Source organism: Colossoma macropomum, unplaced genomic scaffold (genome assembly GCF_904425465.1).
Source record: "Colossoma macropomum unplaced genomic scaffold, Colossoma_macropomum, whole genome shotgun sequence".
Taxonomy (NCBI): domain Eukaryota; kingdom Metazoa; phylum Chordata; class Actinopteri; order Characiformes; family Serrasalmidae; genus Colossoma; species Colossoma macropomum.
This window is the reverse complement of record NW_023494798.1, coordinates 5,574,671-5,602,302: the sequence shown is the minus strand read 5'-3', so window position 1 is coordinate 5,602,302 and position 27,632 is coordinate 5,574,671. Positions and strand designations below refer to the sequence as shown.

Here is a 27,632-nt window from a genome sequence, read left to right as displayed (position 1 = left end):
GGCGCTGCGCGAGGAGCCCGTGAGCTCCAGGGCTCCGCGTCCGCGCACACACAGAAACGCGCGTGTGGGGATGCTGTAGACGGAGCACGCGCCGGAGCGGCACGGAGGCGCGCGCGACTCCAACTTTTAAACCACGCACCTCTTTGTTTTTAATTGTTTTCTTTTCTTTTTCAATTCTGGAACATCAAAGTGTCCTGAAAAGGAAGAGCCATGACGACGGCCACGGCGCGCGCTTCTCCATCACCTCTGCTCAACGGGACAGGCCAGCACGCGACAGACGCGGAGGACTCCGCCGAGGCCGGGTGGCGCGCGCTGCTGCTCTTCGGCGCGTCGGTGGCGGTGGGCGCCGTGGTGTGCGCGGGCGGCCTCTACTCGCTGGCGTCTGTGCCGCGCATGCGCGCGCGCTCGCCGCTGTGCCTCATCGTGGCCTGCCTGTCCGTGGACGACCTGATCGGCGTGGTGCCGCTCGCGCTCGCCGCGGTGCTGCAGTGGAGGCGAGAGGGGCACGGCAAAGACGGCGATGATGACGCGGCCGTGTGCACGTGGGCGGGACTGTTGTACGTCTTCCACGGGCTCGCGAGCAACATGAAGGCGTGCCTCATCGCCGCCTACACGCTCTACGCGAGCAGACGGAGAAGAGGAGCGCGAGGAGCGCGAGCAGGTGCAAGAGGAGGCGTGCCGTGCGCGCTCGCCGCCGTGTGGGCCGCCAGCCTGGCCGTGAGCGCGCTCCCGCTGGGCGGCTGGGGTCGCTTCTCGCGCGCCTCTCTGGGCTGCCTGCCGGCGCGCGACGGCTTCTACGCGCCGCTGCTCGTGGCCCTGTACGCGCTGTGCGCGTGCGGCTTGGCCGCGTGCTCGGCGCCGCTCACGCACCAGCTGCTGTGCTCGGCGGACGCGCTCAGGCCGCTCTGCCGGTGGGAGGGAGGAGGGGGCGGGGCCGCAAGCGCCGAGGGGCCCGCGGCGCCCCTCTGCGAAGTCGCCTCCGTGTCGCGCGAGAGCCTGGAGAGGAGCTACGGCGAGCTGGGCTCCGGCGCGGCGGGCTCGGAGTGCGGGGCGGAGGCGTGTCCCTGCTCCAGGGGCCAGTTTGGCGGACAGGGGGTCCGGCACTGTCCGGTGGTCTTCGCGCAGAAACGCTTCTCCATGATCCTCGCCATGGCACGGATTGTTCTGTGGATGCCAATGATGGTGAGACAGATTGACCAAATGGCTTTTTCTGGAGACACTTAAAGGAAATGTCCAGTGGCTTTCCCCAGTTTTTAAAGGGGAATTCCACCAATTTTTTTAAAATTAGTTTAACAATTAATGAATGTAAACAAAGTCATTCAGAGTGGTTTGGTGTGAAATGCAGTGCTTTAGAGTAACTAACAGAGTCTAGATTGTTCACGGTGGTGGTGATAGGACCCAGACGTCCTCTCAAAAGTGGACGTCCCTCACAGGAAGTTATTGCATGAAATGGTTACTAATACGCTGCCCGATGCCTGAAACATTAGCCACGTTCACATGCTGCCTAATCCGTCAAAAATTCAGACTAATAGCTCAATTGGAATAGAATGCGTCCATGTAAACACCTCAATCAGAATAGTCTAGTCTGATTGAGGCCATTCGGAATACAGTTTCTGTCCGATTGATCGAGGTGGATAATCCTGTAGATAATCTGTTAAATAGAAGAATAATATCTGTGTAAACGCCTGTATCTGATTACATTCCCTATCTGAAAGTTTAAGTCTGTTCTGATCATGTTCGAAGTTTATGCTCTGGTCTTTAAAAGACGGCGGTGGGACGGACGTCCATCTTATGTGTCTCAGAACACGACGTCTTCCTCTCGGCCTTCTTTAATAAGGACATGTGAAGGACGTTTTTCTGAGTCTGACATCATTTTAAAGCAATTAAACACACACGCACTGCTCACTGCTGCTCATCTCACTCTGACTGGACTCACGTGATGCTCGTTGTCATGGTAACGTCTACACTAAATGGTTCTCTACACGTGCGTTATTTTGGATGGGATTACTTGTAGTGAGCATGTAAACAGAGATTTCATCAGATTGTCTTCATCTATAATCAGAATGTATTCAATCTGTCTTTAAAAGGTTCTGGTCTAAAAAATTTTTTTGAATCCATTCATGGTGGAGGGGTACATGCAGAGCATTGTGAGGCAAAATAGTCCCCAAAGAAATTCATTTTTTCAGATTTAAGACTTTTACCATCAACCACGTTCCATATAAACACTCAGAAGACTCGTGTAGGTTCACTGGTGGTTTTGGATAGTAAATAAAATGGCTATATTTGTGTTGTAGACAGTGTGACCCCTGGTTCCTATCACCACCACTGTAAAGAAATCTGCGTCTCGACAATGGACCACTTCACACCAAACCACTCTGAATGACTCTTTACATGTGAATGACAGAAATATTCAGAAACTTTGAAACACTGGTGGAATTCCCCTTTAAGTTCAGAAACAGTTTTGGTGAATTTTAGTGTAGAAGTGTGTCCTCCGCATAGTAACACATGGCAACCTTCCACAGGCTTCCATATGGCACAGAATGTGACTGCAATACTATAAAATGGGTAAATAATAGGGTCCTAAAATCTGGCTGAGCTGCATTCGGATCACTAAGAAACAAATTCGGTCACTAAAAAACATTGGGCCTCATTCACAAACGAAGAAATTTGCACCCAAAATGACCACTGAGTGTGTTGATATTAGGCCCCTTTCACAAGAAACACAAATATGTAAAACTAATTATTAACCTATTATATTACAGATTTTTAACCCCTTACAAGGTCAGGGCCCAAAGATTTATTACACACTTCTTTTACCTAAGAGTAGCCCAACCAGTTTGCATACACTCATCAAAAAGATGGTTCTTCAAGGGTTCTTTAGTAAAAAAAATGGTTCTACATGGAACCATGAGCGCTCAAAGAACCCTTTGCATGATTAAAGGGTTCCTTGCACACTGAACTAGTTCTTCAAACTGATGGAGAATGTGCTGAATAGAACCTTTTTGAAAAGGCTTCTGTAATGCACCCAAAAGGGTTCTTCTACTGTTACAAGCTTGACACCGTAGACGATAGAAGAACCCTTTTGGGTGCAATATAGAACCCTTTTTTTAAAAAGGTTCTGTGTAAAACCATTTATAACACATTCATGCACAAGTGACAGAAAGATAAATAACAGAATTGTTCTGTGGTGCTTTGCTCTGTACCCTGCTGGGTGACGCTAATGCTAATGTTGCTAGTTATCCGGCTACAGGTGAAACCCACCGCAGAACAGGCTGTTTCAGTAACAGATGCTCAAATTACATCCGTGTAGAGGACGCCGAGAGACTGGAGTCGGAGTGACAGACGGGATCAAACGTGTTTTGTGGTGGGAGCTGCCTGTTAGTGGTTAGCCACTCATTTGTGTAGTTTTCTTGGCTATTTCCTGGTACAACTGCGGCAAAACAGATGGAAAAAGAATGGTCCAGTACAGCCCTGATGGAATGGAATGGTCCAGTACAGCCCTGAGACCCATTTGGCTCGATAGTGGAAAAGTGGCCTAAGTTTCTCCTGAGGACCCAGAGCGTTACAGTAATTGGCATCTATTGATTTGCCTACATTTGGCCAAAAAATATCCAAAATCTAAACCCACTGACAGGAAAGTTCTTTTTAAAACCCACTTATGGAGTTTTTATGAAGATTCTGACATTCACCAATGTTTTCTTATTTGGGATTTGATCTTAGGTGAGAACAGAATCTACCCACACTGAAGAGCACAAAGCGGTAAACAGTTCTGCGGTTTAAGAACACGTCATAAATCTGACGTAAACCTTTTCTTAGGACATTTCTCAAGAACAAACTTAGGAAAAAAAACAGAAGATATTGGTGAATGAGGCCCATTGTTCTTGCTTTTGGTTGAGTGTAGTTGGCCACCATGTTCTTAGTCAGTCCAGGACTCTTATTTTGAAGGACTCCGGGGGGCGTAAGGCAAGCTTCAGTAGCCTCGCTGGCTAGCAGGAAAACAGTAGAGCCTGAGCAGCCTGTGTGCTGCATGTTTCCCCCTTTGCTGCAGCTATTTTGAGTTGAATTTCTATTAAAGCTGAGTTATCGTCGACATTTCAAGGTCTCAGAGTGTTTCGTAGTTGGCCATTTCGCCAACTAGTGCAAACAAGCAGGCTTGTAATGGTTCGTGCTGATAATGTAATAATGTCACTCTGGCGCTGCATGAATGAGGTATATAGATCTGTTCCGTCATCACTGCTCTAGCAATGTCTTTATCACGGACACTCATATCGCGATAACGATAAAAATACCTTTTATCGTGTAGCCCTAAGGGCGAGTATGAAATAGAGACCGAAACGTGACCCATTAAGGCTGTGATAATCAGTCACTTCCAAGCCATTTCCAAGCTGCTCTGCACTGCCAACATTCTGATTTAATAACCGCAACGTCAGAATCACCACACATACCATTTAAATATCACAGCTGTGCTGTGATTTCAGCTATGTTTACATGTAAAATGATCACTCAGAGAGAAAGTTCGAAGCGACACAGCACACAGCCTCCGACTGAGTAACAAACCACGAGAAGGATGTTCCATTTTAGTGTGATAGTGAGTGATAAAACAGTGATTACCATCAAAACAAGCCGGTTAAATTGCTTAAATTGAAGCAAAAGAGAAGCAAACAGTGCAGATTAGAGATGGGCCACCTGGCAACGCTGCACACGCCCAGCTCATTCATGTCTATGTGAGCTGCCTTGCAGATTAAATGTGCTGCTTCCCCACTCGGCTGCTCACTGAACAGAGTAGGTGTAGAGAGAGGTGGGCTTCTTGCTCACTGGACAGTACTGTCCACTCTCTTCTATGGAAAGAGCTAAGGTTTGTCACTGGGGGCTTTTTTCCAAAGTTCTCCCCAGTTTAGACATATCCAATTCCACCCACTAGTTAGTTAGGACTCCCCCAATCACATAGAACCACCAAGCTAGCCACTGCATTTTTTTAAACCGCCATTAATGCAACGCCATTGGACAGCTGAACACGCTTAGAGGAAAGCGCCAACCGCCAGTTCTTTTACATCAGCTAACAGACGCCTACGCTGGCTAGGATTGGGCTGGGTGAAGGGGGGGGGGGAGCATCCTACACCCCCAGAGAGAGCAAGGCCAGTTGTACTCTCTCAGACTCCCAGTCACAGATGGTTGCAGCATACTTGGTGCTTTTTTAAAAAAAGTTGCTAAAGGGGTCTGAAAAATTGCTTAATCTAGGAACAGTTGCTAAGTTGGCAACATTGGGCAGAAGCATTGTTTACGGCAGTTCTTATTAATAGTGAATTGTTTATTGAAAATGTGTGTACTTCATCAAAATCTACGTCACCATGTTAGAAAAGCAGTAAGCTATGTGAGGGCATGTCTTACAGTGATTTAACACAGGTAATGGACTATCACTCTGCTTTGTGATGTGCCTAATAACAACCCTTACTTGTGATAAACCCACAGTAATGCACAACATCAAGTGACTCATGGCTTCATAAGAAACACTAACACATTATTAAGGCAGTGATAAGCAGTGATAACAGAATGTATTGGACTATTTTACTGCACTGTGCTTGTTTAAATGTAATGGCTAGTGATGTCACCACTTTCCTTCATCTTAGAAGTTTGAACTCAAATACCTCAAAGGCAAATTACTCACAGTTCTCACAAAACCCCAAGAAAGTAATGTCACTGGACTGTTTTTGTGCTCGGGGTTGTACAAGGGAATGTTGAGCCTAAACTGGATGCAGTTATATGCCCTGTGGAAATCTATGAGAGGTCATTTTTGTACTCTATCTTACTTTAGAAGCTCTGAAAATAAGAGAAAAAAATTCTGAGAAAAGACATTAGAAATTCCTTTAAGAATACTCTCGGGTGGGATTCTCGACTGATAATTAGAAACGAGACAGTATTGAGTGGTGTGTTAAGATGTGTGGCTGTGAAAAACTGCACAGCACTGTTTTAGGTTCAGCTCTCAGTAGGTTATTCAGCAGTTCTTTAGACTTTTTCGGTCCAAATATTGGTGCTCCAGGGCCTCTTTGCCACGTTTTTGTCAATAATATGCTGATTATGAACTATAAACTGGGGGCTTATAACTTATACAGATGTGTAGCCAGCTGGTATGTATATGTTCATTAATGTAAAGTTTCAACACAAGGTTGCCACATTTCTGTTATAACCTTTCTTCCTCTATTATCTTCATGGCTGCCCTTGTAGGCCCAGATCCTGGTAAGCCACACTGTCCAGATGCACAGCTCGTCTCTGGAGACGCTTTGTTTTTTCCTGACCTTGCTCTCGGCAGCGGTCACCCCGGTGTTCGTCCTCTCGGAGCGCTGGATTCACCTTCCCTGTGGCTGCTTCATCAACTGCCGCCGGGGCTCCACCTCCACATCTATCTCTTCCACCTGTAAGCATTTACGTAGTTCGATTGAGGCCTACAAAACATCATTTTTAGCAAGACTTTATTCTTGGTTTGTCTTTTCTGACAAATTTTCGAAATGTTAATTTCTTGATTTGGAGCTTGAGTGGGATCAATTGTCGGCGTAGATGGACCCTCACAGAGCAGGTACTTTTTGGGTGGTGGATCATTCTCAGCACTGCAGTAACACTGATGTGGTGGTGGTGTGTTAGTGTGTGTTGTGCTGGTACGAGTGGATCAGACACAGCAGTGCTGCTGGAGTTTTTAAACACTGTGTCCACTCACTGTCCACTCTATTAGACACTCCTACCTTGTCAGTCCACCTTGTAGGTGTAAAGTCAGAGACGATAGCTCATCTGCTGCTGCACAGTTTGTGTTGGTCATCCTCTAGTCCTTCATCAGTGGTCACAGGACGCTGCCCACAGGAAGCTGTTGGCTGGATATTTTTGGTTGGTGGACTATTCTCAGTCCAGCAGTGACACTGAGGTGTTTAAAAACTCCAGCAGCACTGCTGTGTCTGATCCACTCAGACCAGCACAACACACACTAACACACCACCACCACATCAGTGTTACTGCAGTGCTGAGAATGATCCACCACCCAAATAGTACCTGCTCTGTGAGGGTCCATGGGGGTCCTGACCACTGAAGAACAGAGTAAAAGGGGGCTAACAAAGTATCAGAGAAACAGATGGACTACAGTCTGTAACTGTAGAACTACAAAGTGCTCCTATATAGTAAGTGGAGCTGATAAAATGGACAGTGAGCGTAGAAACAAGGAGGTGGTCAGAATGTTATGCCTGATCAGTGTATACTGCCACAACTGTTTACTCATGATTCACAGAAAGATCCAATTTCTTAATGACGTACTTCACCACTTGGCTTCCATCAACACTACAAAGACACTGATGTCTGTTTATCTCTGTTTTATTTATAATGCAGCTCATACATGTTAATTGCATTCAAACTGATGCTTCACAACTTGCAACATGACAAGTTGATGATTCATGTCCAATGTATGAAACACAGGGGGTCCTAAGAGGTCCCTGATTCCCTAATCGACCTCCTGGACCCACTGAATCTCTCAAAATCACAATTATGAGGGGTCCCAGAAAATGACATAACATGATGGTATGTTGTCTATCAGGGAAAAATAGATGCTGAAATACAAATTGAGGGAAAGGCCATTGTTTAGATGCTTCACCCACAATCAGTGAGGTTCTTTCTTCTTAATGCCTCAGGGTGGCTTCATAGCCTACCATCTGTAACTACGCCTGGGATACCTCTGAAAAACCTCTGAAAAGCTGCCCAATTCCCCAAGAGATTGGCGGAAAGAATGTATTGTTACTTATTTCTCAAACCGAACACAAAAGAGATGTGTACGATCCCAGTTATTGTGAGGAAAAATGCATTACTGCACTTTTTTACTGCCCTACATTCTACATTTATCCCTACCCCTTGTTTTTGAGTATCACCTTGCCCCTTGAAACTGAGTTACAAGGGGTAGTGGTTAAAATCTTCCCTATAAAATGGGACCCTCAAATATAAAAGAGCATTACTTCATTAACAGCTATTAGCGCTGCTCTGTAGGCGACTCTGCCCGCCTGCAGTGACAGCAGAGGAGGGTAAAGTTCAGCTCCTCACTGCTGGACTTTAGTCAAATTTAGGGCTTCATATGTCTTCAAAGAGGGGGGCTGCGACTGTGATTTATTATCACCCACCCCTAATTATTCAGTGATATGAAGCTGATGTCAGCGACTCGCCAACTTCTTCTTCTTTGAATTTCCCCATTTCACCTTAAATGGTGCAGCAGTTCTGAGTCCTAAGGCGGCAGAATGTAACTGCACCATTTAAGGTGGAATGGGAAATTCAGCTAGCAAGCTACATTGAAATTAAACTAAGATAATACAGTGGTTATTGTAATCTTTTAACGGAGAAAACACTTACATTTGTGAGTAAGTAAGAAATACTTACATTTCTTTGGTCACTTGTGCAGCCATCTTGCCAGTTTTCTTTGTTCTCTTAAGACTTCATTTGGAAGGTGCCTCTGAAAAATCTCCGTTTGGAGGGCCACATAGCCCTAGCACTCTGCCCTACCCCTCTATCTCAACAAAGATCAGGACACCCTACCCCTAGACGTGTCTGCACAAAATGGAGGGGTAGGGCTAAGTAGGGGCGAGGGGTTAAATGGGACTGGGCCTTAGCCTCGTATAACAAACCTAAAGTATGAAACCTAGGTGTGATCTCAGACTCTGAGCTCTGTTTTTTCCCCACATGTAAACGTAGTCACTAAAGTAGCTTTTTATTATGGGAGAAATATCGCTAAAGTTTGGCCTTTTCTATCTCAGAGCGATGCAGAGAAACTTGTTCATGCATTTGTTATAAGCAGAGAAAACATAAAACAGTCCATCCTGTATGAAATGCAGCAGCATGAATCTTAACAAAAAAGCAAATAAGAGAGCTTATATCACTCCTGTTTTGAAAGAACTGCACTGTATCTTTCAGGATAGACTTTAAAGTTCTGCTCCTAGTTTTTAAGGCTCTAAAAGACCTTAAAAACCTGTTTACATCGCAGAGTGTCTGTTTATGATCTTAGATCTGCAGATACTGATCTTCTGCAAACGCCTTCTGTAAAATACAGAAAATGTGGAGAGACTCTTTCAGTTATTCTGCTACTAAACTGTGGAACTCAGTTTCACCTTTTAGTAGACACTCAAGCTCATTGCGCACTTCAGAGGCTACGTTCACACAGCAGGTAAAAAGTCTGATTTTCTCACCAAATCTGCTGTTTTTTTCTAAGCTGTTCACATTATTTCTGTATCTATATATCAGTCTGAATAGATCACACTCCTAAACTGACCCGCATGCACAAAAAAACAATGCTTCATGTGGCTCATCCAGAGGTAAACAATCAAAATGGAGTCAACAGTGACAGCCACTCACAGGGGCTTCGGTTGCATCTTCACCCGCATCACAGGAGCTAATAGGAAGTTCCACATTCAAGGGCACGTTATTCGGCTGCGGCCACTCCTTCAGTTGCCGTCCTTGTTTTCTTTAAACTTTGCTTTGCCTCGTTCTCCTATGGCTGCTTTCGGCCATTTCTTTCCGAATCTCTTCGAACACAGAGCGATCTGGATAAGTGTCTTCATCACCCCAAATGTCCCCACAGTGCAAAATTATGATGAATGTTGAGTTGGACTGACGTAAACGTCACATGTATTCCTATTGGATACGTATCGGATTTTAGTACCACATGTTAAAGGTTACGTTCACACAGCAGATAAAAGTGACCCAAATCTGATCTTTTTCTTCATATGTGACACAGATGTGTTCTCTATGTGTCAGTGTGAGCAGATAAACACACTGAATCTGAAATGTTTCAATTCCGATTCGAGGCGCTTTCATATGTGGCGCTGTATATGATCCGTATCCGATCTGCGGCAATGCGACTCAGTCTGAACAGCCAGATCGGAATTCATGTGACTTTTACATCAATCCAACTTGACATTCGTCATAATTTTACACTGCTGAGACCTGATAAACATGGGGGGGATATTTCTGTACAACAAAATTAGAAGAGACATCGCAACCGCTCAGTGTTCGAAGAGATTTCGAAAGAAACGCGGCCGTAGGAGAACGAGGCTGCAGCGTCAAAGAAGTCTGAAAGCAAAGTTTAAAGAAAGCAAGGACACAAACCAAATAAGTGACCGCGCCCTTTTTACGGCAAGCTTGAACACATTTTGAGTGATGAGCCCAGCTATCAGTATGTGAAGCTTCATGATGGCTCCTGTGTTGCTGGTAGCGACTGGCGTTCGTCGGCAGTCGTGATTGTTTACCTCTGGATGAGCCACATAAAGCAACGTAAAGCATTGCTAATTCACTCATGCGGATCAGTTTTAGAAGCGTGATCTGTTCAGACTAATGCCACATACAGGTCACATTTATAAGATAATCTGAACAGCCAAACAAAAAAATCGGGTGAGAAAATCAGATTTGGGCCACTTTTACCTGCTGTGTGAACGTAGCCAAAGTGTCCCAAATCGGAATTGACATTGTCCGATTTCAGTATGTTTTTTGCTGTTCACACAGATGACATATCTGTGTCACATATGAGGGAAAAGATCGGACTTGGGCCACATTTACCTGCTGTGTGAACATAGAAACGTGTGCAAATGGACCTCTTTAATTTAGCATTTAATATAAAGTCCTACATCTCTTTAGTATTTGTCTTTCTAATTTGATCTGCCATTGTCTACAATTTGAAATGAATACTTATCTCCTGTCTGTGAAGCACTTTGAGCTGCAACCAGTATTAAAAGTGCTCTACAGATAAAGATATTATTATGTCTTGAGAAGTTGGTGAATTTCGACATGCACATTGGCATCCTCGACCAATAGCACTACTACTCTGGCTGAGTTGAGCTCTGAAGGGGTGACTCTTTATACCAGTGAACCTCCAAACCAGAAGAAACCCTTTTAACATTTCTTCCCCACTAAATTAACACATGAAAGAGAGACTGTGTGATACACAGTTAGGCCTCCAGGTGTTTGCAAATGATCAAATGATCAATTTTTACGACTGAAAACATATGAGTGCTGCATTGTGAGACGGTCAGAGATGTAATTGGATTGCTGATGAAGGTAATTGCTTATGACAGAGTCAGGAAAAAAAAGAAAAAAGGTTGAAGAGACATATAAGCACTCTATGTGTGCAGTGAACCACAGAGATGGAGGACAAGCTGGTGGAACTCTGGCAAACGCATGAGTGCCTTTATGATTTATGCGCCAGAACTTCAAGGCACTGACTGTACCATTTAAATTCAGCTGCCAGTTCATAAGAGAACATTGCAGATCTTGCTGCAGGCTACGCAGAGGATGATGGCCGCATTTTCCCAAACACATCTTCATCCACAGTTTGCGTTTCTAATGTACAAATGAAAATGCAAAGTCTGGCAAGATGCATGTCAGTCTCCATTGTTAATTGTCACTTGATAGTGAGATTGCGTTGCCTGCCTCAAGATTCAGAATCTTTTTGAAGTATATGCCATATTCAAAAACCTGTTTTTTGATGGGTGCCTTGATTGTGAAATGTTAAACCTTTTTATAAAACTGTCTTTGCAGCCCACAAAAGGAGATTCGAATTCAACCTGTCCTTCCAGCAAGGCTACGGCATCTACAAGATACCTCACGTCACGTCACCCTCCGTTGAGAAGCCCTCCTACAACAGCCTGTACAACTGCGACTTCTCCGAAAGCCGGATTGCAGTGTTGGACAGCGGTCAGATCGCCAACCTGGCCGCTCGTGAGCTGAGGAGTCCGGGGGAGGCGGAGGACTGCTCTCTCCACAGTGAGCTCCTGCTAGATGCTGTGTCTGCCGAATCCAGGAGAGAAGGCCTGCCCCAGCTGAGCTCGGGAGAACGGGACGGCTTTGGAAGCGTCTCACCTCCTGTCTCAGCCTGTGATGGGGAGGACCTCAACCTGGACGCTTCCTCAGTGTTTGATGGCCCTGAGAGGAGGCTGTCTCACGAGGAGTGCCGCAAGATCGAATTGACGGACTGGGAGTGGTGCAGGAGCAAATCGGAGAGGACACCAAGACAGGTAGTGATCTATGCTTTAGAATGTGTTATTGCAAAGGTGCCCAAACATAGTCCTGGAGATCTACCACACTGGAGAGTTCAGATTCAGCCCACAACTGGCTCTAGATGCCCTTGAAGGTCTTCATTATCAGGATCAGGTATCTTAAATGAGGGTTGGAGCTAAACTCTGCAGGGTGGAGGATCTCCAGGACCAGGATCGGGCACCCCTGTGTTATGGTGTTACTTTCAATAAAATATGAATCAGTAGCAAATGGCTATTTCTAATAAAGTGGCTGGTAAGTGTAGCGTACATGACCTAAGAGGTAGAACTAATGAAAGGCATAGGTCAGTGGTTCTAAATCTAAATCAGGGACCCACAGATTTGCTCATCTTACCCAATCAATCAAGAGCCGAATACCTGGTGCAGATGTGCTAGGAACTGCGATATAGTGAAAAAGTGAACCATCTGGGGGTCCCCAAGGGTTCTAATGAAGCAGAGAGTGGGTATATTCCATGTGCTACAGAATACACTTTCATATTTCAGCCTTCAATCATTTATGAAACTGGGTTGTGAATAAGTTATGGGTCAAGTAAAAAGCTTTGATGTAGATTAATATATCAAATTATGTGTAGTAAATTACATAAAACAATTGCCTATAACAGCCAGTTATATCCAGTTGCTTGGAAGCCCTGACGCAAACGTGACGTCATTAGCGGCCCCCTGTCCTGCTACAGTACATGCACATGCCTGTTTTATCTACTGGGTAAAACCACCAATTTTTTGTCCAGGGTGTTTTCTGCATTGCACCCAATGAGCGCTGGGATGGGCTCCAGCAGCCCCCGCGACCCAGCAGGATAAAACGGTTTAGATGATGAATGAATGAATAAATTCAAACCATCCACCATCCAGTGCTGAAGCAAATGCTAGAAAAGACTGCAAGGCTGGTCACCAGCAAATCCAGCAATGGCAGCTTTACAGGAGAAGGCAAAATTATTCTTTATATTTCAAGAAGCAATTTGTAAGATTTTTCAGTTTAAGATATTCCAAAATTAATTGAACTAATCAACAGAACATGAAGAAATAACAGTTTTGACGTTATGTCAAAGACATATATGTACCTTGTTGCAGAGCCATCCTCTGAGGTTAGCATGCGAACCAGCTAGCCCCAGGCTGTCCTGTCTTGTAATACCACTTTAATCCCCACAAGGCGGTAGTGAGTCATTGTAGCGTTGAGTTTGTCATCAAGATGAGGGGATGAAGAAGTAGCCACCCACTCCTGGCAAGAAACCACAGAGAAAAGAAGTGACAAATAGAAGCAAAACAAGAGTTAACATTGCCGTTGCCACGAGTAAAGGGATGAAATTTGATGTTGAACTCATGATATTTCTTCTAGACTAGTAAGTAAACAGGGGGAGGAATGAAAAGGGAGGAGGAGGGATTGTATGAGTTCAAATTCGCCAGGTTGATATTTTATTTTTCAATTTTAGAGCTTCTATTGGTCCATTAATCATGAAACTTTCACACAATAAAAGAACAGCTTTTCTTTCTCAAATCATATCTCAAAATGAAAATGGAGATTTTTTTTGTTGGACAATGACAATGTGTTGGGTTTTGGATGGATGCTGATATGTGGTCAGCAGCACTGGAAGTTAATAAGCTGGTCACCAGCAAAACCAGCATATGTTGTGTTTTGGATGTTGGTATGCTGGTCAACCAGCGTGAACATGCCGGGTGATGAGCTAAAGCAGCACCAGACCGGCATAAACCAGTTTTAACCAGCATGGAATACATGCTAGTCTGTGCTAATTTGGAGCAGGGGCATGAGTAGACCTTGTCAAGCTCTCTCATTTGTAAAATAGCACCACAAAGTGACCGTTTCTCATGGAAATATACGGTCATTTCCTTCATAAGCATGTCAAAAAAGCCCTCTACATAAGACAAAATATAGAAGTGGACTTTCTGTACATTCTCATTCAAAAGTGCCGTCGTTGCTGTATTTTCCCTACTAGCTTGTACTTATTGTTAGCATCATTTGCATAGTTGGCTTAGCTACTACTTGAAACATGAGAATTCTGTTGGATCTTTGCGAAGAGATTTTTGAAGTGTAGATTTTAGCTCATGAGGGTGAGGGCTACTGAGGTCAGTGGGCTGTGATATGCTGTCCATTGATCTGGCCAGTTCATGAGCGAAATGCTGTGTTAAGGTGACGTATCTCTCACATGCATTCTTTCCTCCACATTTCCATTCAAATGCATTTTCGTGCTTCTCACACCCCCCCACCCCCCCCCACACACATGTGCATCCCCCCACACAAATGCAAAACACACTTATTGATTCAGGCCGTATGTAAACACATGCAGAGGAACATTAGTCACGGACATATCAAGTACGTGTTACCGCATTCTCTCCCCCCACCCCTCTGTGTGTTTTCCATGGCATCATGGGAAGATGGCAGAAGCTTCACAACTCAGTGCTGCAGCCTCCGGGGATCATCTTCCCCTTTCCTTCATCCCCAAATCAGAGAGCTAGATAGTGGGAGGGAGGGAGGGAGGGAGGGAGGGAGGGAGGTGGAGGAGGCTGTTAAGTGCCACACGCACACCTTCTCCTCTCCCTGCGGCATTCCGGCCTCTGCGCACCGCCGCAGCCCCACTTACCCCAATCTATTTCCGTCCACCATACAGCGCGACTCTGATTAATACCCCTAATCAAACCCACTGCAGGCTCCTGTCTCCTCTCACTAAATTATGATTTGATTAAAGCCTGCTCCCTAAACTCAGAGATGAGTAAGTAAAGGAGCTTCAGAGAACTGACCAGCACTGAGCTATAAATGGACGCCAAGATGGATGTTTTAAGGCCCTGTAAAGCTTTGCTTGATGATGGACTTGATTAATCTGTCTTTCCTCCTTTCCATGACCATCACTGCAAAAAGCCATGTCTCGGCAAGTGGACACATTGTAGATCTAGTCAATATGGCAGCTATTTCTTATTTTGGGAATGTAATTAGAATATTTTGAACTAATTAAACTAATTTAACTAATAAAACAAATATGTGACAAGGTAAATAAGAGCATTTCATAAAGTTACCGTGGTGATTAGAGTGCTGGTGTCTTTTTAATGCTGCAGTTTTATTTTACTGTCCCAGACAAGAGCCAATCAAAATCTACATGTAAACGAGGTCATACATGTTAAAGACCCACACCAAGGGAAGTTTGGGTTGTCTGCCAAAAGAAATGACAACAAAGAAAAGCAGAATTCTCAGAAACTGAGCTACAATGTAAGGGAAGAGGTTCTGACAAATAACAGTAAATTGTTTGGTAAAGATGCTTGTAACTTTTAATCAAGAAGCAAAATTTCTTTATCAGAAAATTCAGCTTTTAATTGTAGGAATAATGTTTTAGGAAGTAAAATTGAATTTCCCACATTAACAATAATAATAATTAATATAATAATTAATAATAGTAGTTTTACCTTTCATTTTCTCAAGCAAGTCTTTTTCGCCTCTGTTTTCCTGTGATTTTATGTATTCAAATTAGATGGAAAATTTCCATACAGTTGAAAGTTTAACTTTTACTTGTGGTATTTTTTTGAGTGTACAACAGCAGTTAGAAGCTTTGCCATGTTGCTCTGTCCAAACAGATCAAAACGTGCCTTAGACAGACAGACAGACAGGCACGCAGGCAGAAAGACAGACAGATAGATAGACAGACAGACAGACAGACAGACAGATAGATAGATAGACAGACAGATCGATAGATAGATAGTTAAACAGACAGACAGACAGATAGGTAGATAGATACATAGATGGATAGATAGACAGACAGACAGACAGACAGACAGATAGACAGACAGACAGACAGACAGACAGACAGATAAACAGACAGATAACACCAGGTTGGTCAGATGGTCAGATGTAAAGGCATTCAGTAAGTCTGTCCTCTAACGTGTCAGGACTGTTTGGAAAAGCCAGCTTCCACATATGATTAGTCAGGTGTTGTGTGTGTGTGTGTGTGTGTGTGTGTGTGTGTGTGTGTGTGTGTGTGTTTGTGTGTGTGTGTGTGATTTGGTGCATATAAACATTGTAGAAAATGTAATTTAATCTGCATCGGCTTTTTACTGGAATATTACTGTCAAAACGATTTAGGTGGTATTTTTGCGGGACATTTTCCCTAAAGTGTAATAATCACAAGCACATCTGTTTTCTCTTTTTTTGTAGACTTTCCAGCATTTATTGTTTGTTTTAGGACCCATTAACAATACATTTCTACAGAAATTCATGCAAATTATTCTTTTGCTCAATATGAACTATAAGCCTGTCTTTACATGGTGAAACTTTCATGCAACTAGTTTGCCTGATGTGAGTTGCCTGCAACATAATTGCCAAGTAACTTGACAGTCACACAAAGCAATTCAAAAACTAAGTTGCTCACGAAACATTGTTTACTCCACTAGTTAGCCATATTAGCAGCTCATATTTTTTGACACACCATATCATTCTCACTGTAAAGTCATCCACAAAGGAGAGCTGGATTTTAGCTCAGTAATCAGATTTCTCAGTTCATGTGAACTCTTACTCTGATTTCTTTCCGATTTCTCAGTCTGTGAATGTGCAAAAATAGACGGTGGCTCCGGTGTGGCATCCGATTCGGTGTCTTCTCAAATTCACATTCCCTTTTACAAATCACACACATCACTGAGCAGAAATCAGAAAGTGAGAAAATTTAAGAAACGCTGTACGGGTAAAACATTTATAACAACAAAAAAAGCAAAACTTTATAACAACATAACAATCATCCATGTAACATTAAGATTTCCTGAACTTTTCAGCTTTCCGTAGTTCCAGTGCTGTTTGGCATTGGCATTGGTGAATGCCTGACCCTGAGGGCTTGATTTGTGAAGGAGAACATGAATTTGAAAGAAAACTGAATCAGATTCAGAAATAAGCAAGCAGTGTTTAACATGGCAGCCGCAAAATGGGAACAAAACACTTCTGGAGCGACGCTGAAACCAAATACATGCTTGACGAAATTAAGGATTTAAACATGCTTCATCTTCTAGATGATGTAGGCTAATATTTTCAGGTAAAGTGGCGCGAGTGTTTGAAAAAAAAGCAGAAGTTTGAGTTTTACATTACGTTTACATCACGTCTTCTTCTGTGAGTTTATTGGCTGGTTGCAAAGCAGAAATCTGGTTATTTTCTGACTCATGTAGACCTGGAGTTTCCTATTATCTGATTACTCAAGTGCATGTAAACTCACTGATTGGATTACAGACAAAATCTGATATTCTTCACTTATCGGGTATTAAGTGCACGTAAACCCACTCATTTTTTGCTGTGCGTGATTGCCTGATCAACAGGCCAGAATAAGAACAATAAATTTGGTATTTTTTCGATGTATTATGTGAGACATTTAAGGTGTGCACAGCTTTATGCCCTGACATGAAGGGTCTTGGCTCAGTGCAATAAAAAGTGTGCTGCTTGCTATAGCGAGTTTTGCACTGGGCCAGTAATGATTCCCAGCCTGCTGTGTCTGGGATGCCAAGGGTGTAGTTTCTCTAATGGCAAGAGCTTTTAGAATTAACAGGGACCCTTATTATATTAGATATTGCTTTCCTTTGGGTTTTGGCCTATAAGCCAAGGTCACCTCAGAGGAGGAAGATCATTATATATGAAGGAATGGTCAAGCGTAAGCATTTGAATAATTCACACATCAGTGATTCAATCTTCTGAGCACAAGATTGATGCTGACCACTCCATTTAAAATGCAGCTTCCTCTTATTTCCCATTTGAAATGGGGTCTTTTTTCATCTTGGTGATAGTCAGTTCCCAATATCACATAATGGCACCATTAGTCAACGACAACAAAGGCCACCTTCCGCGCCTGTGCTACCTCCAACTGTCTCAAAGCTCAATCAAGCACCTCAACACGCTCAGAGCAGAATGATAAGCACTTTACTTTGCTAATTGACCACATACCCGAATGTCCAGTGTGTTGCACTATGATGATAGTATTGTTTCACCAATGGTGGGGTTTTGTGGGGCTTTATTGTACTGTATTCCTTTGTTATGTTTAGTTACCTTGGATATTGGTCTACACGCTAATGCAGGGGTGCTCAATCCTGGTCCTGGAGATCTACCACCACTGCAGAGTTTCCAACCCTAATCTAACACACCTGATCCAGTTAATGAAGGCCTTCAGAAGCATCTGAATATTAAAGCCGGGTGTGTTGGAAATCTCCACGGTGGTCGATCTCCAGGACGAGGACTGGGCACCCTTGAGCTAAGCTGACCTCAGAAGTGCTGTAAAAAGCTCCACAAAGTTGGGAAACTTTTTATTCAATGGCTACATATATTGGGACATATGGATGTTATTTTAGCCATATTATGAAGAAGAACCAATTCATTGGAAAACAAGTAAAAGAGGAAGAGGATGACCAGCAACAAGATTGAGAAACACAATCAAATGAACCATGAACCAGGATTGATGGCAGTTAATAATAACGATTAACATTTAAAAAGCAATACTTGACTATTTACAAACAGCTCATGTTAGTATTGTCAAGATGTTTTATGAAGTAAAATGTTGGGTTCCATAGGATTCCATTGTTACAAAAACTCATAAAGGCAGAGACCTAGTTACAAATACCAATACAAGACATATATAGACGTATTCACGTAAGTTTGAGGGCATCCAATGGATGAGTGTTCTTAACTATCTACCTTATATGGTGAAAAGTGTGTGGACACCTGAGCATCACACCTAAATGAGCTTGGTGGACATCCCATTCCAAAACCATGGGTACTTAATATGAAGTTTGCCCCCCTCCTTTATAACAGCCTCCACTCTTCTGGGAAGGCGTTCCACAAGATTTTAAGGTGTGTCTGTGGGAATTTGTGCTCATGAAGTCAAAAGAACATTTGTAAGGTCAGGAACTGATGTTGGACGAGAAGGCCTGGCTCGCAATCAATGTTCCAGTTAGTCCTGAAGATGGTCAGTGGGTTCAGTTGTCAAACCATGTCTTTATGGAGCTCGCTTTGTGCACAGGGGCTTTTCCCCAAACTGCTGCCGCAGAGTTGGAAGCATATAATTGTCTAGAATGTCTTTGTGTGCTGTAGCATTAACATTAGACTTTAGTGGAACTGAGGGGCTCAAACCATGAAAAAACAGCCCCAGCCCATCATCCCTCCTCCACCAAACTCTACTGTTGGCACTATGCATTCTGGTAGGTAATGTTCTCCTGCCATCCACCAGACCTAGATTCGCCCATCAGACGGCAAGATAGTGAAGTGTGAGTCGTCACTTCGGACAGCACATTTTCACTCCAGAGTCCAGTGGCGGTGTGCTTTGTACTACCCGAGCAGACGCTTAGCATTTCACAAGCGATCCCTGGTTTGTGTGGAGCCGGAAACCCATTTCATGAAGCTCCCAGCACACAGTTCATGTGCTGATGTTGCTTCCAGAGGCAGTTTGGAACACTTTGTGACTGAGATGTTGTTTCTCGTAGATGCTTCCATTTCACAATAATAATACAGTTGACTGGGGCAGATCTAGCAGGGCAGAAACTTCGTCAGCTGACTTGTGGCAAATGTGGCATCCTAGGACAGTCACTGAACTCTTCAGTACGACCCATTCTACTGCCAATGGAGATTGCATGGCTATGTACTTGATTTAATTCCCTTGTTAGCAATGGGTGTAGCCAAAACACCTGAACTCAGTAGTAAGGAATGGTGTCCACATACCTTTGGCCATATAGTGTAAGTTTCATTACTTGGGAATGATGCATCATAACGATATTATAAATAGAATCCATCACTTTCGTTAAAAGGCCCGTATATCATTTACATAAGAGAATATCTTATGTCATCTTGCCCTTATGTCAATTTTTTGTTTGTGTTATTGTTATTTTATTTACTTTCTAAAACATCTTGGAAATACTACATAAGCTTTTCATAAATACTCATTAATTGCTTATTAATACATCCCTCAATGCTTATGCATGTGTTATGAATCTCTATAAGCAGCCTTACCAAATGAACGAATGGGTGTATGAAAATGTGTTGCTCTTGCATTATTCATGCAAAAGAACAGGAATATTTTTCTTTTCTCTCTGTAAAACGATCTGCACTTAAGGCCCCTTAAGCTGTGAGTTACGTTGCATTTCAGACAACAAAGGCAGATGTTCTTGCTCGGCCGCTGCCAGCCGTTGCTTTGAAAACCAAGCTTAATTGGGAACTGTGTGCAACAGACGGTGTTGGGGCTGTTGCATGTCCTCAGCAAATTGCAGTGCAAGCGGTGTTACGAAACTCTCCCTCATGATTTCCTCTGAGCCGTAGGAGTAGCCGTGGAGAGGAAGTGCAAAGGCAGCGCAAGTTGGCTACCATCAGCTCCGCGTTTGCTGCTGGAAATGGCATGAGGACCACGACCCACCCTACGGATGAGCCTCTGAGTGGGAGGCGAGGTCAGGACTCAGCCTGGGGTCTTGAGTTCCAGTCTCACAATGCTTTCAGAGAAGCACCCCCGGAGCGCTCTAACGAATGTCTCAGAGAGGCAGGGGTCACATCTGACCTCGCTGGCAGTCAAGTTTGCAAATGCAAGCCAGCGTACCACATGAATTGCTGTTTTAGTGGTGACTAGCTGACTTTTTGAGCTATACTGAACACATATTATACACTACTAGAAAAAGACCTCTATGCTTAGCCATTTAAATAGAAGACGCCTCCAAAAACGTATAATTGGAGTCTTAAATCAGTGGCCACCAGCCCTCATTTTGGAGATGTACATTCTTGCAAAGTTTGGTTCCAAACCACATGCACAGTTTTGCAGAAGTCCCTGTAGTTATTGAATAATAAGCCTTAGTATGTAATAAGCCTGACATTTTAAGGGGTTGAGGGCCCATAATCCACTATTTTTTTCTCAAGTTCAGTTATAACATGGCTTTACTTCCCAAAAATGCCTTCAAAACGTGCATTCCAAACTGAAATTATATCATTTGTCATGTTGTTTTTTCAACCAATGTTCTCTTGCTACAATATCCAGTACGTGTTACTCAAATACAGCATACAGCAATTGGAAATCCCTGTTATGTCAACCATTCCTGTCTGCTAGCCTAGCAACTGATCTATAGGCAAATAAATACAACAAAGAACAGTAACTCTCTAATTATTCAGCAGAAATAAGATGCCAGAGCCATGTTTTTTTTACCCAAACTGAGGTAAGGTGTCATGATAGCCAGATAACCTTGCTAACTGTAGTTTTTAGCTTGTTGTCCTCCTCATCCTTCTGTATTTATCAGCTAATGAAAAAAACTTTCAAAACAGCCCATCCCAAAACACTTTTTCAAAGGTTCCTGCCACTTTCATCAGTAGAAGAGGAGTTCTCCTAGTCTACATGCAAGTGACCTGTGTTCTCATTGGCTGCCCTGTATTAGGCCTACAGTCAGCATAGTGGAGCAGTGGGTAGCGCTGCCTCAGCAAGAAGGGCCTGGGTTCGATGCCCCGGCCGGGCGATCAGCATCCTTTCTATGTGGAGTTTGCATGTTCTACCCGGTTCTGCATGGGTTTCCTCCTACACTCCAAAGACATGCAGTCAGTCTAAATTGGCCCTAGGTGTATGTATGTGTTTGACCGGCGGCCTGTCCAGGGTATTTTCTGCCTTCTGCCCAATAAGCACTGGGATAGGCTCCAGCACCCCCCATGACCCAGGAGGATAAGCAGCTTACATAGTGTGTGTGTGTGTAAGGCCTCATTCAAAAAGTAGCTCAGCATAAAATACACTCAGCAATCATTTAAACTGAGATCCTCAGTGACATCACGGAAGTGACCCTCAGCTACTTCTTTTGGATGTTCAGGTCCTTTAGAACAGTGGTGGTTCTCAAAACAGTCCTCAGGGACCCCCAGACAATCCAGATTTTTGCTCCAACCTAACTTGCAACACAGGGATAGAGCATAAATGTGGGCCGTCTGGAGGTTGCTGAGGACTGGTCTGAGAACCACTGCTTTTAGAAGGCTGTGCCATGACCCATTTGCTTCCTGACAGCCAGGAACAGTACAATGTTTAATCAGTTCCCCCACATCTTCCACTCCAGTAACTCTGCTGCAGACTGTCTAGATTATCAACACTCGTCAGGTCAACATGAAGTGAGGGGCTAAACTGCTATATAGGGGTAGCTGATCATATATAAAGTGCTGATGGGTGGAACATCACTGCAAAGGGTTTTATGAATCAGTATTTTTTTAGATGAGTGCATGTACTTTGGCTGACAGTTTGCATATTCGACTGTGTGTGATGGAAGGCTGTAGTTTGATGGTACTGAGTGGACCCACATTCGTAAGGCTCCATCATGCATTCTTGATTCATCCACAATCAAGGCCTAGGGGAAAGTAAGCTGCACATATTTCGTTATAAAGCAACCCATAGGCAGTCTGGGATACGAATGTGTCAATTTGAACTTCTTTCCTCTCGCTTCCTCGGCCTGATCTGGATGATCATGATTATCTTCTGCTGCTCCAGTTATTCTTCCTCTTTCTTAGTGTGGCTTAGTGTGCAGTTGGACCATTCATACTAAAGAAACATGCTTTTATTTTGGTACCTAATAGTGCCATATCTGTTAAGGCATAAAATTCTATGTATTTCTGGTAGAGCCTTTTCAAATCAGGTGTAAATTGCATCTGTGGATTCCATCACCGGACTTGTCCCTAGGTAATGTTTTCCATCATGCTGCCATCTGTAGCCTTTTCCCAGTTGTTCTTCTTCAGCTCCAGAGAACATTGCATGTTGTTTAATCTAGTCGCAGGACTGTGTCTCAGGCTTGCAATGTGCCAGGCTGTTGCCGTCTGGAAACTAATATTAAACAATAAAATAGGGAAAACTGAGGCTGATCATTATACGGGACAGAATGGTCAGAGGCAATCAAGAATAAGCATTTGAATAATTCACACATCTTGGTGGAGTGGGGTGATTTAATCTCCTGAGCACAGGATCGACTGGCTGCTTGCTTATCTTCCTTTTGATTTGCAGCTGTCTCTCATCTTCCGTTTCAAATGCAGTCCTCTCTAAAATTAGTCATCGCAACAATCCCGTCGGACATGATACCACCAGTCGGGGAACCCTCTGGGCATTTTATTTAGTGGAATCATCATGCATGATTAAACTCTGCAAGTTTTGTATGAATACTCTTATTTTAATGTTAAGTGTTGTTTGGAACAAAAGGGTTAAGAACACCCAACAGAAAATTGTTGAAATAAGAATTTTATCCTGTGGTATCTAGACAGACACACCCAAGAGCTCTCCCATTGTTTAGGACATCAGGAGCTGAACAGAAGGCCTTACATGTTAGATTACCTACCGTCATAATTAAGAAGTGACACTGGAACCTACTACTAGGACCAATTTTGTGAGAAAAAACATCATGTTAGGTTTAACCAAGTTTATGTTAGTTGTAAGGAAAAGAAAACAGCGGCAGCAGCTCTAGGTCAGGACTCTTTACTGAAACAGTCGCTGTACAACTGATACATACAAGGGAAAATATAAATTAATGATCGTATAAGTCTAAATAAATAAATATGTCTCTTTAGAAGCTTTAAATGTCTATATTTTATGTGAAATAGACAAACCGACATTAGCTTAGTGCTAACATACTATTAGAAATCCCATAACTGTGCTAGGAGAAATTGCCATATTGAACCCTTGCATTCAATTTTTGAAGATGTTCTTTTATACTCACACATCTCATTTACAAAAGGGCTCCATAAAAGGGTTCTTTGCGGGAAACAGACTCTTCTGTTGCTCCAATGAACCCTTTTATCCTTTATTTTTAAGAATGAAAGTCTTCCAATGTCCACAAAAGCCTCTAACTCACTGGGCCAGCCCAAAGCATCAAGTGCCTCAACATGCTCAGATGAGGTTGCCAAGCACTCAACAGCTTCTAGATATTTACAGAGTAAGTGTGGGGTACAACCTCCAAAGTGCTGTGTAACTATTTTGGTTAAAAGAGGTGAAGTACCAAGAAGGTTTAACAAAATTACACTGAAATCTCCATCAAGTTCTGCCTATTAAACTAATAAAGGACATAGTAAAATACATCATATATATTTGGAGTAACAAGGTGGGTACATTTAAACATAAACTAAATTTTAAGTACTGCCAGGAAAGTAAATCAGAAACAGGTAGCGGGGAAGTTATGGCGTAAAATTATGGCATATAATAGTTTTCCGAACTAAATTCTGGGAATCATAGTAAGAGTTATTGCTTTCCTTAACAGCCCAGGACTGAAGTGCTGCTGTGTTTCGAGAATAGACCCAGTGCCAAATGTGCTTCACGCAGCAAAATACACTAAAATAAGCCGTGAAAATCAGTGGAAAAAAATAGAAAACTGTATACAAACTTAAAACACTATTTTTTTTATTTAATTCATGATGAAATACTTCTTAAACATTCTGTGCTGCACACAGATTTCGCTGTTGGTCTACCAGGCTTGAAACTTTTGCCCGACCTCTAGTCAGAATGCTGTGCAGGAAGAACAAGTATAACATGCATTTATGTAAATTATATTTTGTTGAGCAGAGTGACTGATGTGACCATTTATTCGTCTGGAAAAAGGAATGTCTACAACTTTATTGCTGCTCCACTTTGCAGCACAAACGCTGTATGTATGAAGGGCAGGTGCGGTCGAGCTGTAGCACTCACACTGCCCGCGTTGCTCACACCACGCAGATGCAGTATGTGTGAATAGTACCTTAGGCATATTATCGTAAAGTACTGCTGTCGTGATAACTAAAATACTGAGCACCTCTGAATTTGTACCTCACACTAACCTGGTTAATACCCAGTGCCTATTTAAGGTACTGTAGAACAAAGCATTACCGAACCTTCTGTAATGACAAGCGAGGAGAACGACCCTTCCATTCCACTGTTTCACTGTGGGAAGCCCAACTCGGCCTGAATTTCTCATTACCGTGTCTTTGCAGAACACAGAAACGCAAGCAGAGTCTCCGAAGTGAGCGTAAATGGATAGTTGGAACAATTAGTGCTTAGACTCCTTGTCTTGATTTGATTAGAGCCCTGCTGTTTGTGGGTCCCTTGCACACACTGCTCTCATTATCTCCAGGCGAGCGGCGAGCGAAACGGCAAGAAATTCATCAACCTGCTTTTAAACGGCACTACCGTTTTTTTAATTAATCAAGCGCCTTTCAGCTTTTCTTTCCCGTGAGGTTGAAGAGAGTGTTTGCCACATTTTCTCTGTCCTTGTCAAAGAAAGTCCTTTACCATGTGTCTTTTTAATCATTGAAAGTGATTTTGAATTAAAAGAGTGTAAAAGAATGTTCTGTCATAATAGACCGAGCACTATGACAAACAGCCATCTGCCTTTGTGAGTGATGAATCTACGTCATGCATTTCTAATTAGAAGTTGCTGTATTTCTCTTCAAGCGATGTCGTAGGCTTTTTACGGAAGCAGCTTGTAATGCTTAAATCAGATACATTTTTTATGTGCCTTTATTGGGGTCCACTCACCGTTTTGTGAGAGGCTAGCTAGGCTCAAGAGTGATGGTCAGACAGGGTAACTCTGGATTATAGATGATGTTTTTCACCACTCTATGGATTACAGTGAGTTCTCATGAACTCCAACTGTGTTAACTGTTCAAAGTATTCAGAGTAGCAAGAAAGCTCAAAGTAAAACAGAGACAACATGTGTTGATGTGCTTTTTTATTTGGGAAAAGTAAATCGGTTCTGATCTGTTCACACTGTATTTTAGTGAAAAGTGTAAATGGAATCCAGTCAAAGTTTATCCAGATATAATCTGGACATGAAACACATATGAATGCAAGGTGTAAACAGGTTCACTGAGTGCAAATGCTGAGATCTAAGTGGTAGAAGGTTCATTAGGGGAGTGGACAGCTGGAGCTTCGGTCACAAAGACTGCTCAACCAGCTAGGAGTTCAGTAGGAAAAATAGGAAAAAAGTACATTTATACCTATAGGAAATACATCAGTCAGTAGGGTTGGAAATGGTGGTCCAAAATTCATCCAATTACTGTGTTACTTGTGCATTAGTATGATTAGTGTGAGACAGAATTTTTCATTGGAAAAGTGATATGGTCAGATGAGTGATCCACAAATGGAGGCATGCATATGTGGTGTACAAAAAAAAAGGACAGTACTGGCCTGAATGCTTAATCCCGTGAGGGGTGTCTGGTGGCTGGCTATGCTGTTGGGGTCATTTTACTGGCATGGTTTGGATCCACTTGTCTGTTTAGAGGGAAGTTCACTGCAAATCAATACAAAGTTATTCACCTATATCAGGCATGTCAAACTGGGGACCTTCCGGGCTAAAGTGCTGTGGAGATTAGCATTTACCCTCATCTAATGCTCTCCATTCAGTTCATGAAGGTCTTGCTAATTAACTGATAAGTTGAATCAGGTGTGTTTAATGAGGTAGCATGCTGAAGTAAGCAGTGTTTTGGCCCGCCAGGACAGGAGCTTGACACATGCGACCTATATCCTAGGAAGATATATTTCTGTCCTGTTGATCCCTTAAAGGATGACAGTGCTGCACCGAAGCTGTCCTGGCAGCTTGTAAAGGCCCAGCACTTTCCCAAGGCTCTTTTTGTTGTTTTTTCCATTTATTTTTAGCAAACCCAGATTTTCAGTTGAACACAAATATCCAATATGAAACATGTTAGTGTGCAAATGAATAACACCCAGTGCCTCAACTGGATCTTTAATACTCTGATTTAGAAAAATGGTAACCGAAATAAAACATATTGAAGAGTGGCTACTGACTGATGAGCTATATTTGAGATCTAGTACTGGACAATACAGAGGACCCACAAGATATTTCTGTCCAAATTTCAGTCTGTATCTTGAAATGATCCTGGCTGTCCTGGCTTTGACTGACGCTATATTGCTCTGTACTGTGTTTCTCCACAGAGATCAGCGGGTGCAGGCGGATTGGCCATCCCCCTCTGTGCTTTCCAGGGCACTGTGTCTCTCCATGCGCCCACAGGCAAAACGCTGTCCCTTTCCACCTATGAGGTCAGCAGTGATGGCCTCAAGATCTCCCCCAACAATGCCAAAAAGGTGGAGGTGTACCGCTCCAAGTCTGTGGGCCATGAGCCCAGTGCCGACGAGCCAAACTCGAGTGGCAGTGGTGGGGGTGGAGCTCCGGCGCCTGGGGGTGTAGCCGACACCAATGTGAAGATCCACCTGGAAGTCTTGGAGATCTGTGACAATGAGGAGGCCATGGACAGTGTGTCAATCGTGTCCAATATCAGCCAGTCATCAGCCCATGCTCGCTCCCCGTCGCTGCGTTACTCGCGTCGCGAGAACCGCTTTGTGTCATGTGACCTGGGCGAGACTGCCTCCTACTCACTGCTGATCCCAACCAACCCAGATGCTGACAGCATCAACATCCATATCCCTGACACAGTTGAGGCGCACAGGCAGAACAGCCGACGCCAGCGGCAGGATGCTGGTGGTTACCGGGAGGAGATCCAGCTCCTGAACGAGGTCTACAGAAGGCAAGGTGGAGACCTGGGTGACTGAAACCCCGGCCAGCCACTTTATATTAAGACTCTGTTAGTCTGGACTGAGATGGACTTTGAACGTTCTCTGAATTTGATTTGAGGAAGAAGACTTG

General features: G+C 43.4%; 1 protein-coding gene across 1 annotated transcript; it reads left to right on the top strand.

Moving 5' to 3' along the window:
• Window positions 1-210: 210 nt before the first annotated feature.
• LOC118818474 (probable G-protein coupled receptor 149) lies at window positions 211-27,632 on the top strand. The gene is made up of 4 exons (XM_036585741.1): window positions 211-1,182; window positions 6,223-6,412; window positions 11,545-12,020; window positions 26,924-27,632. Exons 1-4 carry the CDS (start codon window positions 211-213, stop codon window positions 27,536-27,538), a joined length of 2,253 nt encoding a protein of 750 aa, XP_036441634.1. The 3' UTR covers window positions 27,539-27,632.

Coding starts and splice junctions, on each gene's coding strand:
- LOC118818474 (XM_036585741.1), top strand. CDS start 211: ATGACGACGGCCACGGCGCGCGCTTCTCCATCACCTCTGCTCAACGGG. Junction 1,183..6,222: donor TTCTGTGGATGCCAATGATG/GTGAGACAGATT, acceptor CTGCCCTTGTAG/GCCCAGATCCTGGTAAGCCA. Junction 12,021..26,923: donor CGGAGAGGACACCAAGACAG/GTAGTGATCTAT, acceptor GTTTCTCCACAG/AGATCAGCGGGTGCAGGCGG.